At 50.8% G+C, this 14,316-nt stretch overlaps 1 protein-coding gene across 1 annotated transcript in view; it reads right to left on the bottom strand.

Annotated features, from left to right (window-relative positions):
* LOC102047281 (hydrocephalus-inducing protein-like) overlaps positions 1-14,316 on the bottom strand; it is an 85,115-nt gene that overhangs the window by 21,571 nt on the left and 49,228 nt on the right. Inside the window, exons 10-11 of the mRNA XM_055726534.1 lie at positions 9,788-9,989; positions 6,401-6,584 (exon numbers count right to left, since the gene is read on the bottom strand). Coding sequence (XP_055582509.1) covers positions 6,401-6,584; positions 9,788-9,989 — 386 coding nt within the window. The remainder of the gene's footprint in view (positions 1-6,400; positions 6,585-9,787; positions 9,990-14,316) is intronic.

The raw sequence follows: 14,316 nt of genomic DNA, 5'->3' as shown, positions 1-14,316 counted from the left end.
TAAAGGCTTTTTTTTTTTTTCCCCCCTTAATTAGGGTTCTAATAAAGGAACCAAACTGGCTGGCTTCAGCAAATCAAGCATTTCTTCAGAAGTACCAGCTGATCTAAGCACAAGGCACCTTTTTCCTCCAACCCTCCCCTTACATCCCTGTCTCCCTGTGGCCATGGGAATGTTTTACCAAGATCAGAAGAGAGTCAGCAAGTCAAAAGGATTTTTCCATTCTTCGTTACAAACGTGCTGCCTCTTATACCCTCAACCTGTACGTGCATGTAACTCTTTAATGGATTCTGGTGAGTCAGGGCACTCGGCACCAAGCAGAACAAGCCCTCCTGCCTGGGGAGCAGTGAAGACCAGGCTCCTCCTGCCCTGTGCCGCCAGCACTGAGCCAGCTCGCAGGCTCTTCCAGCTGATGGATGACCTGAGAAGGGAGCTGAGAGTCACATGCAGCCCGGTTCTCTCTGCAAGGTGCGTACATCCCTGTTTCCCTGAACACAGGCTCAAACAAGAAGAGATGGCATTTGCTTACAGCTCCACACCTACTACAACCACCAAGCTCTTTTCCTTGCCAGGCTCTTGCTCTAGGATTTAAGTCTGGCCCATGGTACCAGCGTGTGGGCAACTGCTGCTTCCTCAGGGTCTTCATTCTCTCCCCCTCTCTCAGAGTCCTGGCACTGGTGCTCAGTCCAGGGAGCCTCGTCATGTGTTTTCAGAGACATCCCTGGCTTCTAAAGGCTCTTGCTTCTTGCGACTGCTTTCAACAAAGGCACCACTGACATCCCCTCAGTCCCCAGCACTAAAAATGTTTCTTCATCCATTTTTTGGCATAAATATATGCATCTCTGACAACCGTAATAATATTTTAAAGCAATGAAAAAGATTAGCTTATAGAAGACCACAAAAAGAACAGTTATTTTCCTATGCACAAAGCTTGATACTGCTTGCTGCTGGGTATCTCCGTACTTTGTCCAGAAGAATCTTGAACTGACTGGAGCCTCCAGCACTGCTGCATCATAAATATTAAACAACTATAATACTTCCCATCAACTTAGCACATAGAGCTCAGAGGCCAGCCCCCACAAAAAATTAAAGAGCTATGACATGCTGAGTTACTGGGCTGCAGCTACAATGATTCCCTAATGCACAGCCTGCTCAGAGGTAAGAACAGGTAGAGAGAACCGTTTCCAACTCCAACAAACCAAGCATAAGAACAGAGAAGAAAGAATAAAGGCACCTGGATTTTTCTCAAAACCTAGAGAAAACACTTTGCCAGATCAAACGGACTTTGTGTTTCTACCCAGCAAGCAACTGGAGGAAGACGAAGCATTACTATATGATAACACACTCGCTTGAGGAAGCAAACTGGGGACACCAGCCTGCAACCCACAGCCAGCGTACGAGATACCAGATCTCTCGGGTCCTGCTGGGATGCTGCACAGACTCAAAAGCGTCCAGAGAGTAATCTTGAATTTACAGGAATAAAAGCCTTTGGGGTGCTGCTCCGAACAGCGTAAGCTCTGCTACACCTGGAGCTTGCCTAAGCCGAGCCACTGAGAAGAAACACTCAGATGACAGATTTCCCTGGCTTGGCTAATTAGAGTCTAATAACTCGCCAGTGCTCCTCACCCAGCTGCTCGCTGTATGTTTAACAGACTGAATTCAGTGGTCTCACCCTGGGCAGGCAGTCCCTGGGGAGGGGGGGGTGCATTAGGCAGCTGCTTGCATTTGCTTCCAGCCTGACAGCTGCGGCTGAACACACACCCCGGCTCACCGGCGTTCTGCGCTCCTCCTTAAAGGGCGCTGCGTGGGCTGAGCTGCCCAGTGGTGCCCTTAGATCCTCCAGCTGCGGGGGTCCTCTGCCCAGAGAGCTGCTGACAGCCCTCGCTCGGCTCCTGCGCGACAAACTGTGCCTTGCCAGGCTTACCAGCACCACCCGCCACACAAACCATCGCTGCTGCTGTGCTGAGGAAGGACGTTAATGAAATGCTGAGAGTGGTGACGATGTTTGAGGTCTTCATCTTAGAGGGGCACCAAGCGGGGAAGGAGAGCGCATCCTGAGCCTTCAAACCAAATCTCTCCTTCCACTGAGGCCAGAAAACAAGCTCCTGGCAGCCTAAGGCAGCAGTATCAGTCTTTCAGGTCAACTATCTAACAAAGTACTCTCTTGCTGCTCGTTTCTGCTGGATCACAAGCCAGTGGTACTCACTGGTCTATTTTATGTGCTGCCATCAGATATATTGGCCCTGTGGACGCTTCGGGGCAGTTTGGTTATTACTCAGAGGCTGACAGAGGCAATACATCTCCCGTTAATGGAAGCAAGCGTAACACAATTCATAAGCAAAAACGAAGCTAAGCAGGAAAGGAAGAAAATTAAAAAGAACCGTTGGCCTGGTGAATATGTATCTGCTAACAACAGCGTGCTTTTCCAGCTGAGTGAGTTTAGCTGACTTTGGGATTCGATGAACTCCAAGGCCAGCACATCTGTGACAGAAATACAGCCAACACTGTGATCTTACCCCCACTTTTCTGGAGCACAGTAACAGAAATACATCGTGGAGCAGGGATAGGGACAGACTTGACAAGGCAGGGAACCTTGGGAGGTGGTGCAGAGCCACAAGGCAGGGACAAGAGCAGGAGATGACAAACAGCCCACGCCTGATGCTGGTGACAGCTCTGTCTTGCTACGAGCTGCACCCCCATCGCCTGCCCTGCTCTAGTCACTGCCAGTCGAGCTTTGGGTGAACAGGAGGACTAGGACGGCAAACTTCCCCGCTCCCCCATGAAGCTCTGGCAGCCAGACAGGCTGATACTCGGTGTGCCCAAGCCCCTGATGTGACATGCACAGCAACGATCCCGACTGCAGCAGTGAATACACCCGGCAAGACACTGCAATGACAGCAGGGAGGGGGGAATAGAGAACTTCATAAAAAAATCAGTATTTCCATAAATTCCACTTCCCTGTTTTACTGCATACAGTAACAGAGGCACAGCAAGGCTCTGACCCACCGCGGAGTCCACCCAGGCTCCTGCGGTACTTCCAGTGCTCCTCTCAGGGCAGCAAAAGCCTTCCAGGAGCTCCTCGGGGGCAGGGCAGCACTCTGGGGTCCAGTTTCTCCAAGGAGGTCCCAGCATACAGAAGGAATAAAGGCTGAATCTTCAAGGCCTGAGTGCCCAAAGTGCACAGGAGAGAGGCAGGAGGATTCACACTTACAAACTGGATACACCTAGCCTGGATCATCCACCGGGAACCTCAGGCTACAAAGCCTGCATTCCCCTTGAATGCAGAAGCTGAACATCCCAGGTTCTCCACCAACCTGGGACATCCGACTCCTGCGTCAAAGGCAGGCAACGAGGATACTCCTCCTCCCCAGAGGAACCTGGACACCTTTGGTAGCCCTCACACCACACTACGGGTGGGCCAGCCCCGGCAGCGCATGGCTACGTGCTATCTCATAGCCCAGAGAGCAGCCTCTGTCCAAGCCCTGGGCTCTCTGCAGACACTGAGCCCGAGGCCAAGGGCTGCCCCAGGGAGCAATCCCTTCCAGTCTTTGCAGCTTCACCCACCTGGTTGGGGACAGCAATGCCCACACTTACCCTGTGCTCAGGTGAACAACTCCTCTTGCCGCAGAACTGCCTTAGGCAATCAAGTCGGCTTCAGCAGCCTTTCTCTCCCCAAGCTGGGACCTGTCCCCATGAAACCCCTGTCCCCAGCAGTCCCTACGCATCTAATGGACACCATGAGATGGACCCTGGCAGAGCCAGCAGTGATGTCCTGCCTGCCGCTGGGTGCCAGGGCTTATGCCCAGCAGGACATTTCTGGAAAGAAAACCAAGCCTGCCTTCAGCTTTGCAGAAGACATCTGTAAACCAGCTCACAAACAAAGGCAAGGTCCTGTCAGAGCTGGCTACCCCGGCCAGGGCTCACTGTCCAAGGCTCCCTCTGCTTGCAGGCAAGCAGGCACAACAGGCAGGAGAGCACTATCAGGGCTTTGCAATCTGCTCTGCCTGCCTGCGGGTCACCACATGGGATATGAGACATGGCCCATGACACAAAGCCCGAGCTGTCCTGGCCTCCTCCCGTTCCTGCATCACTGCTGCTGTCAGAAGGAGAACTGGAGCGAGGTCAGTGTCCACATGGCATTTGTCTGACACCAGAAAGGGATCCTGGCTCAAGATAACCCAAACCACCCAAGATAACTCCACGTGACATGGAGGAGTCGCTACCAGGCAATGACAGGACAGTGATGACTTGTCAAGGTGAGAGCAATAGAAAAAAATCCTCGTCCTCCCTTTCCTCTGGTTTCCATTTCCAAGGAGTCAGCTCCCATGTGTCTAGACTGTGACTTACAGCTAAGCTGTGGTGGGGAAGGTGCAGCAAAAACCAAGGACTTTGGCCATTGCTAGCCACCTGGGCTTCTACCACGGCTGCTTCTGCTGACATACCATGTGTCTTTGCAAAAATAAATCAAATCGGAGACACGCTCAGAAAGCCAGACTTACACAACAGCTTGTTTCCCACAGGCTTGGATGGCTGCTCAGAATGTTCATGGTCACATGCTAATTCCAAAATCACTGCCTCCTCTTTTCTGTTACTATTTTCATCCACAAGTTAACCCCATACAGGCTGAAATAACCTGCTGCAGCTTCCACAGAGAGCAACACCTGGCAGCTACTGGCCTGCTTACACAGCAAAGCTGCTGCACAAACCCTGCAAAGCCACCCTGCCCAGAGAGCCTTTCCAAGGCTATCATCCCTCCAGGGGCCTCCTAACCTCTGGAAACCTCCAGCCACTTGTTCCAAGGGTTTGATTGTTTCTATAGGGTGCTCCCAGGGTGATAGGTGGGAAGAGCAGCAGCCGCTTTTGGCCAGAAGGTCCGAGGCAGCAAGGTCCAGGCTCTGACGGGGCCCCTCCAGCAGATTTACACAGCACTGCCAGAAGGGGCCTGTCCAAGCTAAAAGTTACGGGGCTGTCACCGGGGAGAAAGTTGTGGAAGTCGGCAGCAGTGCATTCTTAGATTTTACACTTGATAAAGAGGAAAAAATACTAACATCTGATGTGAAGACACCCATATGCTGAGGGGGAAGACGGACACGAGCAAAACTCTGAATGTGAAACTCATTGTTCCATAGATCATGGAATTAATGGGAATCAGATTGATAACACTGGACAGGACAGAAGGGGAGAGACTCCTGCAGTATCCCACTTACACTCAGTCCTAGAGCAAACTATAACATCAACACAGCCATTTAGGAAAGGTTTCCACTCAAGGCGTGAGGCCAGGCTACACTCTGGGTCCGTACAGCGCTACGTGGAGCGCCAGGACTCAGTGGGCAGCCAGGCTGCTGGACCTCACCCTAATGCACTTCAGGAGCCCAAGAGCAGGTTAAGCTCGTTATGGAGGTATAGTCGGCTGTACTGGAGCAGGAGCCCTGGGACACGCTCCAAAACCAGCTGACACACTGCAGGATGCTCTTCATGTTCAGCTGATCAGCTCCCACTCCCTGCTACAGCCCTGCTGCTCCGACACAGGCTCTTGGTCACATCACGCTGCTCTCAGCTGCGGCGGTGTGAAACTGCAGCTGTGCTGACATGGGGGGCTCTCAGCCTTGTACGGGCTATAGGAGCAACCAAGAAGAGAACACGATCCCCTTCCTTAAAAATAAATAATAAAAAAATAGTTTCACCTATTTTACAAGAAAGAAGAGGCTAAGATTATTCTAGGGTTTGCTCCAAGATGAGAAGGGATTTTACACTGTTCAGACAGCAGGCACTCATCATCTCAGACCACGCAAATACTCAGAATCAGGGCTCTAGTTAATTGAAGGACATGAGGTTTTGTTTGCATAAATACAAAAGCAAAATGTTTTCTCTAAGTGTGCAATAGAACTCAAAAAAGTCCATTTAAACCCGCCAGCCTTGCGTGCAGGCTCACAGACGACGCTGGGAGGGAGATTCAGGCACGGTCTAAGTCCAGATTATATGAAGGGATTGGTCTTGCTGCAATTAAACTTGGGCTGAACTTGGCCTCCTTTCCGTAGAGGACCTTTTCATTCTTCGGTATGTGAACTAATACTCGTGGTTAATCCCCATACACTACGTGCAAGGAGCGCCCTTATATATAATCATCGATACCTCGGAACACTGTCAGGACACTTAGGAAGTGCCCTTAATTTACAGCCCTTGCAGCAGAGCTCAGCTTTAGGCAGGCTCTCACCGCCTACCAGGAGCTTGCAGTTTAGAAATGCTTTTTGCAACAATCTCTCCCAGCCTCACTAGAAACCTCATGTCTTCCCTCTTGGCACATCAAGACACTGATGCGGGGATCTGCCAAGCGACCTCATTCAGGGAGGAGGAAGAGGAGGAGGAGGAGGAGGAGGAAGGGAGGTTCTCAGCTATCACTTACCACTGGCTCAATGGCAAAAATATGGTCGGAGAAAAGCATAGAGTCTTCCTGCACCTTTGCCCTCTGGTTCTGGAAGGCACGGGAGAGAAGGGCAAGGCGTTCTTGGAGCGCGGGGTCCACCGCGCGCTGCTCGAGAAAAGAATCCCTCTCATTCTCCTCCTGCTTCTGCAGCCTGCGACAGCGCCTGCAGCCATGGGGAGACAAAAACCAAGCAGATCATTTAATAAACAACATATTTGCAGAGACTGTCATGTAAGCGCAGGAGCAGCAACGCACTGGGGGAGGAACAGCAGCAGCAGCTCAGCAAGGGGCTGACCCCAAGCCACAGGGTCCCAAGCAGATCAGGTTATCACTCCTGCACTGGCACGGCAGGTACTTTTACGCCACACTCACAAGCTAAGAAAAGGGTTTTGAAAGCTAGCAGCCCTCAGGAGAGCCTCCTGGCTCAAAGCTACTGTCACGACTAATGGACAACCCACCAACACCCTCAGATGGCTTTGCCGCCCGTAGAGGTGCTCAGGGGAGATGGATGGAGATGAAGGAGCACCCACTGCAGTGCTTCGCTGGGAAGCGGAGAAGCAGCCGGGCTTCAGCTGCAGGTTACCAGCATCACTTGTTTATCTTCCCTTTTGCACCGGCAGGGATAAGCAAACTGGCTGCTCTGTTGCCTACACTGCCATCCAGCAGAGGATCCCAGAGCACTTGCAAAGCAAGCTAATGCATTCGGGCATTGCATCACTTCAGTGAAATTAATGGGTTTAGGTGCATGAAGACAGAGGCCCTGAGAGCTTTGCCTGGCATTGAAACAGAGCAAGGTCTTAAAAAGATTAGTCAGGATGAGTTTGGTACTGTGCTCTGGGTGATGCTCTCTTTGTATTGAGATAAGATAGAGATAGCAGGGCCTGTTCCCTCCCACTGGCCATGTTAAAGTAGAGGAATGTACTCTGAATGATTAGAAAAGGTAAAAGGAATGTACTCTGAATAATTAGGAAAGGTTCCACTGAGGATGTTAAAGGAAAAGTCAGAAGATCATTGAACACAGAAAGTTGAAAGGTTTACTCCACCTAGATCCCACCTATTATGAATAGAATGATTAGATGTTGAAATCAAATGAATATGTACGTAAAGATGTTGTAACCTCTCACAAAAACTGTATAAATTACCCGACTTCTCACTGAAAACTTCGGAGCTAGTTTGACCGGTGCAAATCAGTAGCTCCCAAGTGCTGCACGAAATAAATACCTTTGCTGCTTAAAGACAAAATTAGTCTCTGAGCTGTTACTCTGTGCCCTTTTGGCATCAGCATCAGCCAATAAAGAAGTCAGCACCAGCACCTCTGAATCCAAACCCCTTACATCCAGCCTTGAACCACTTCACCTTTTTCCTCTTTTGGGCCTTCTCCACAGAGCTTTGACACAGGTCACCTCTCCCTTACTTGGTAGTTGTAGCAGCGATCATTGCAGCGTTGAAAGCTCACAACCAAGAGGTGAGAAAGGAGCACTGCTGCAGAGCACTTGCTTCCCCGCTGGCACGTTGCTGTGCCCCCTTCACGCTCCAGTCCCCGGGCCACCAAGAACCAGCAGGTGACTACTCGAGGGGGATGAGGGGAAGGCTCCGTACACAGAAAATCGAGGCAACACGCTATAAACAGGACAGCAGTCACCACCCAGCTGAATTCCAATACAATCAGCAAGGAAACACAGTCACGGACGTTCCTAGCGGCAGACAGACAGAGCCTTGGGCAGATGCTGTCACCAGTGCCAAAAATAACTTTTTTTGGCTCGCTCCCAGTGGAGTGTCGTGGGAAATGTTTCTCCATGGCTGACCTACAGCACTGTGCATGAGGAGGGCTTCCAGCCACCGACATGAGCAAGCCTCAACTCAGCCTTCAGCAACGGACAAGAATCCCACCGCTACATCCCAGAAAGTCCTGCAGGAGGGAGACAGAGCAAACACCTGGGTAGACCTCATGATGATCCAGGTCTTTCTGGGTGACAGGCAAGCACAGGCTGCTGCACTGCCTCCTCCCATTGTCAAAGTCCTCTCTGCTCTCAAAAGATCTCAAAAGCTGCTCCGACAGCAGCACAGTGGCCTCGGAGCCATGACCACCCCTAAGACTGCAAGTAAGGAAGAACAAAGCGCCCTGGTCACAGTAAAGAACACAGGCTGGCACGAGATCAAGTGTCACTGCAAAAAAATTGGGGAAACACGTTAACTGTGGCGAAAGCTGGTTGCTTCTGAGGGGAGAAAGGATCACTCAGGGTCCCATCTGTGACGGGCAGCTGGGGAGAGATGCGAAAAGAATGGCACAGGGAAGTACTAAGAGAAGGTCATGAGATTTTTTCCTTTAGCACACTGAGCTTGCACCAAAGTCACACACTGTGTAATTAAAAATAGAGAACAGTGGAAAACTAGTTTTGGCCTTCAAGGCATTTCTGACCTAATTACATTGAACTTTATTGGCTCAGAAGCCCTTAAAAAGCGCTCCAGTTTAAGGCAGTTTCCTGATCAGCTCTGGGTTCAGACTAACTCCTATACACCTACAGCCGTCCAAGTCTGAAAAGTCACACAAGGACCCCCTACATCACCCCAGCTTTGAAGTGTCACTTCCAGTGCCTCCCCCTGGGCTATAAGTGTTTCCTTGCTGCCCCAAACAGAACTTCAAAGCTTCAGAGACACCCTTTGGAGAGCCTGCCCCACCTCTCAGCACCATGAAGACACAGGTGCTAAAGCCCAAAGCCACTTCCAAGTCCTGTCCCTGCCTTCCCCGCAGAACCCTCCACCTCCGAACTCTCCCCAGCCCCGGAGAAGGGGCAGGGATACCTCGTTGTGCTGGAAGCCGGGACAGCGCGAGGCAATTCAGCATCCTACAGCCGGATGGCCTCAACGTTCGGGGCCAGCAAAGCACCCTGCCCTGCGCACTACTGCAAAAGCAGGCTGAAGAAGGTTGCCATCCTACCAGAGCTGGAGGGGAAGAAACTGCAGTGAATATCACAGCAGGCATGCTGCCTGCAGCTGTTAGGTGCTACTGCTCAACGCAGTCCCAGGTAAGGAGTGCCGACACTTTCCTCAGCCTCACAGACCCCCTGCGAGCCCAAGGACCTGGCCTCACTGATTTAGGGCTCCCACAGATGGGAATTTGCTCTCCGAGGAAATGCAGTCATTGCAATCAACCTTTCCTCCCCAAAACATCAGCTGGAACATGGATGGAACCGGAATGGGAAGCACCGAGCTCCATTACCCTGAAGCCCAGGGACACAGACCCGAATGCGGTGGATGCTTTATTGCTCCTACACCATCCAAAAAAGCACCAACATCCCTCTGAGGCCGTACAGTAGTTTCACCCCTGGGCAGTGTGTCTTACTGAAAGGAATCTTTCCAACGAACCTCAGCTTCTCCTGATCCTCCTCCTCTTGAGTAAGAAAAGCCTTCCACTGGAAGTGGGCTATGATTTTACTCCGGTTGTGGATGACCACGCATCTGTGGTTTGACAGCGTGATGTAGGCCTTCCCAACTGCCAAGGAGTTTCTGTCCAGCCTGATGTTGACATCTTCAGCGGCTCCATGAAGGCTTGTGTGAGTATCTTCACCTAGAACAAAGCAAAAGGCAGACATTGCTCATCGCCCTTGCTGATGGGAGTACAAGGAACAGAGGAAGCCACAGGGAACAGAAGTGTCACAGCTTTTAGCTGTGTGAGCAGTTCCACAGATCAATATATTTATTGCATCCCGAGAGCTGCAGGTGTACAGCATGAGGATGTCCTGGGCACCACCTGAAGCACCTTATTTCTGGGTGAGCTTGTAGACATTTATCCCCAAGGCAACACTATCTACAGGGAGATGTTTTCAGTGTGCCCAGGTGGTTCTTGGGTCGCCATCCCACCCGGGTCACAGGGAATTCTGCATCCAAGTCATTCAGGTGACTCTGAGGAGGCCCCACCTCAGTCACGGCTCGCCCAGAGTCTCCTGCAAGCACGCCACCAGGGTTGTGTCTCTCCTGATCCCTTGTTGCCAACATGACAAGATGCCTGGGGCATGCAGGCAGAAGAGGGAGGTGAAGAGAAACAGGCAAAGTGACAGCCCACGGCAGGATGGGACGCAGATGAGAACTTCACTGTGTTGGAGCAGCAGCACCCTCACTTGCTGTGTGTCTGTGAAGATAGGTCAGAACGAGACTGGTGGGGCACGGCCCACGCCAACCTGCCCATCACAGCCCTGCAAGTCCATTTCTTCTGCCTGGAGCCTGTCGCTGCCTACGCCCGAGCGTGCAAGTCTACACCAAGTATTCCCAAGCTGTCCCACAACCCGAGCGAGCACACCTTTGCTTTCCACCTCAGCCCAAGCTGAAGAGGAGAGAGCCCCTGGCTGCGCACGGCAGCCGATTAATGCCTGGAGTCTTGCTGGAGCACCTGCCAGCACTTCACCCTCCAGAAGAGACCCCCACCAGAGCGTCCCTCACTGCCAGAGCTTCCAAACCTTCATTCTTCCTACCAAGCAACTCCCGGGAGTCAACTAAGCTCAAACTTGAGCACCGAGCCTACTCTGCCTGTTGCAGGTGAGGGTCTCCCAGGTGAGAAGCAAACCACAAACACGAGACATTCTCCATCGAAATGGCACTTCTGTGGAGCGTGTTTAAAGCCTCAGAGCCAGCCCCAGCTGAGAAGGGCAGCGACCCAGCCATCCCTGGAGAGCATCCCCCTGCCGAGGCAGAGCCTTCTCCTCGCTGCACGGGTTACAGCAAGGCAGCCAGGGGATGGACCTGCCTTTCCAAGGCTGCCACGCAACAGCACAAGGGGAGAGCTGGCTGCCTACTGGGTGGACTCCTTAAACCCTAAGCCAGACACAATACAGCGAATCACAGTCGTGCCAGGAGAAAGAGAGCCCCTCTCTTGGAGGGAGGTTGGGGAATGAATCACCCTTCAAATAGATCTCTGCAGCCATTCCTTCACCTCCACACACGGAGAGTTCAGCCTTCGTGCCTGTATAACCTCAACCTCTCTGCTCTCAAGGGAGCAGAGGAGGAGTGAGAGGGATTCATGGCCAGACATGAGTTACGTTTCGAGAAACAGCAACGTCTCCAATGACTGGACAGCCTGCTTTCTATAACAGACAACTCAGCGTACAAAAATAACCGAGGTTCAGGAGCATTACAGAGGCAGGCGTGCTTTATAAGCTTGCCTTCCCCCTCCGCTGAATCCTCGGCGTACGTTGGCAAGCAGAGGAAGCAGGACCCAAGAACTGGGAGACATGCACAGTGCTTCGAGCATGCACAACTCCAGTTCATGGAAACATGACCTAATGCTCTACGAGACAACAAACTACTGCAAAATAAACTCCACAAAAACTATCATGGTCTCACTGTCTAAACCCATGGCCACGTGGGTCTTGAAATAATGGGTATAGTCCTGATCTTCACAGCCAAGCTGAAGCCTTTGAAATTTAATCGTTCTTTCTGCCCTTCTCCAAAGTACAGAGCAGCTTCTATATGAAGACTGAACAGGATTCCTCAACCTAGAAATCACACAAGAGATAGGCAGGTTTGTAAAAGCACAAACAGCCTGGGAAAATCTGAAGAAGGAAAAATTTGTCACCATTTGTCGTAAAACAGGAACCCAAGGGCCTGAAATAGTATTAGAAATTACAGAAGTGTAGTACCAGCACTTTCCCAAGGAATATTCCTTCCTTTGGAACATACTGCCATGGGAGCCTACAGAAGCTCATAGCTACAAACCCACAAAGCAACTGGACAAAGGCTTGGAAGGTAAAACCATCAGAAGTGATTAAACAAAGATGAGAATAAAGCCTCCAGCACAGAAAAATGCTAACTCCAGGGCCCACGAGGCAGAAAGCACATGCATTGCCTGCTTCTACACGCTTTGCTAAGCATCCCCTACTGCTGCTCTCCTGGAGAGGAACCGGGGACACAGACACACTCACGCTCCTGGCTGCAGGCACTGAGGATGCTTCTGAAGGCTGGAGGGCTTTGCTGGAGCACCTTCTACCACAGAGAGAAGGATCTGGCATCGTGCTGACTGTCTAAACCCACAAATCTCCTGGCACAGACGAGCGCGCACAGATGCCAGCGAGTCAGGAGGGAGCAGCGCATCTTTCTGCCAGGCAGATAAACTGACACAGAGCGGAGCTGTCAGGGTTGGCCCAGGGCAGCTGCAGGCTTCATGTCCTGGGTGCCAAATTAGATGTGACATTTCATTAAGACTCTTGGTTGGTTAGTATATAAGTTTGGGGAAAAAAAACCCAATCTCTCTACTGTAACAGCAATGTAGCACTAGGTATTTCACTTGACAGGGTAATGTCCACGGGTCTGTGGTTTGGGATGCTTTGCTGCCATGAAAACAACATTTACCAAACCTAGATGTACCTGCCCTGTCATTATTTACACACGCCATCTCATTACAGGCTGTCAGTTCTCTCGTTCTTACATGCTTTTGATCTATTTCCTACAGACAGCAGGACACAGCTCACTCTGCAACCTGAACAAGGCAACACTTGAACTTGAAATTAAAATGAGAGGCTTTTTAGACAGCAGTAGGGCAGATGCTTTGGGCTGTGCACTCCTGAACGACACTCTATGAGACAGCAGGAACACCACCATGTGTTATTCCAGCGTCCGTCTGCATGGCTATGGACACTGGCATCTTAGCACACCATGGTAACTTTTCACTATCTAAAAGGAAGAAATCCAGCACTGGGTCATCCTCTGTGGAGCCTGTTCTGCAGGAGGAGAGGAAATTTACAGAAGAGCTAAAACATCCTTCCAAATTCTTCTAACGCTACATGATCATCCTGGTGCAAGAGGGAATGCTTTTCAAAGCAGTACAAGTTGTTCTTAAATAGAAAGACAATTTCTTTTCGCCTGAAAGTATAGATCAATGAATGGATAAGCAAACCTTTGAACAAGATTCCCAAACCAATTTCAGGTTTTATGAAGAATGCGTTCCTAGCATTCAACAGCCAGTACCTTCCTCCATTGATTACTGCTCTAAATATTAGGAAGCTGGTAGCCAGATTGATTAGACTGAAGAGAAACAAAACAGCACTCTGCTGCACTTTGTCTCCACCAAAACAGTCTTCCTCTATCCCTGTAACTCCCTCCTCGCTGAATTTGGATTTTAAATCTTTTTAGGAGCACATGACAGTCAATTTTGGAATATTTGGGTAGCGTGGAAAGCAAGTTTAATTTGATTTGCCCAGTGTGTCAGAAAACTATGCCTGGCTCTCATCTCTTCTAAAAGACACAAGTCCTGCTGCTTTGTCACTGAACATACAAGCAAGCAATGAAAGCAGAGCTCTTCACTCAGAAGGGTGTCACTGTACCTCCACATCGACCCTCTAAGTAATTCTTTGGCTCCTGCTACTATCGTGATACCCAACTGCCTCACCACTGCCAGCATATTCTGGTTTTTCAACCAGCATGCAAAGGTCTGCTGGTACCACTTCACCACTGGAGAAGGGAGTCACTTCACCAGGCTAAGCCACCTCTGGAAAGCGAGAGGAGTCCCCTGCGGCTGGATCCAGCCCTCCCCACCACATGCCTTTTGCTGCACCTCCCACAGAGCTACCTCGATCAGAGTCAGGGGTGCTGCTCTGAGCTGTTTTGCTGGCAGGAAGCTAATGGCATCACCTACGAGGTGTGCTGGGTCTCTGACAAAGGCCATCTGCCAGTCCCAGTGCTGGTATTTCCAGTGCTAGGGCAAAACACAGGGCAGTGACAGTCATTTTTAAGAGTTTCTCTGAGGCAGTGCTCATGAGCTACCTTCAGACATTATTAAAACCATCGCATTAGTTACTCCAGCCCTAGGAGCAGCTTCTTTATAAACCTCACCACAAAATAACTGTTGCCAACACGGGGGTTTCTACAGAACCATTGTCCAGGCTACAACAAAGCTCAGAGCACCC

The sequence above is a fragment of the Falco cherrug genome, chromosome 14 (genome assembly GCF_023634085.1).
Source record: "Falco cherrug isolate bFalChe1 chromosome 14, bFalChe1.pri, whole genome shotgun sequence".
NCBI classification, from domain to species: Eukaryota; Metazoa; Chordata; class Aves; order Falconiformes; family Falconidae; genus Falco; species Falco cherrug.
Note: the sequence above shows the minus strand (reverse complement) of the source record. Positions and strands in the feature narration are given on the sequence as shown.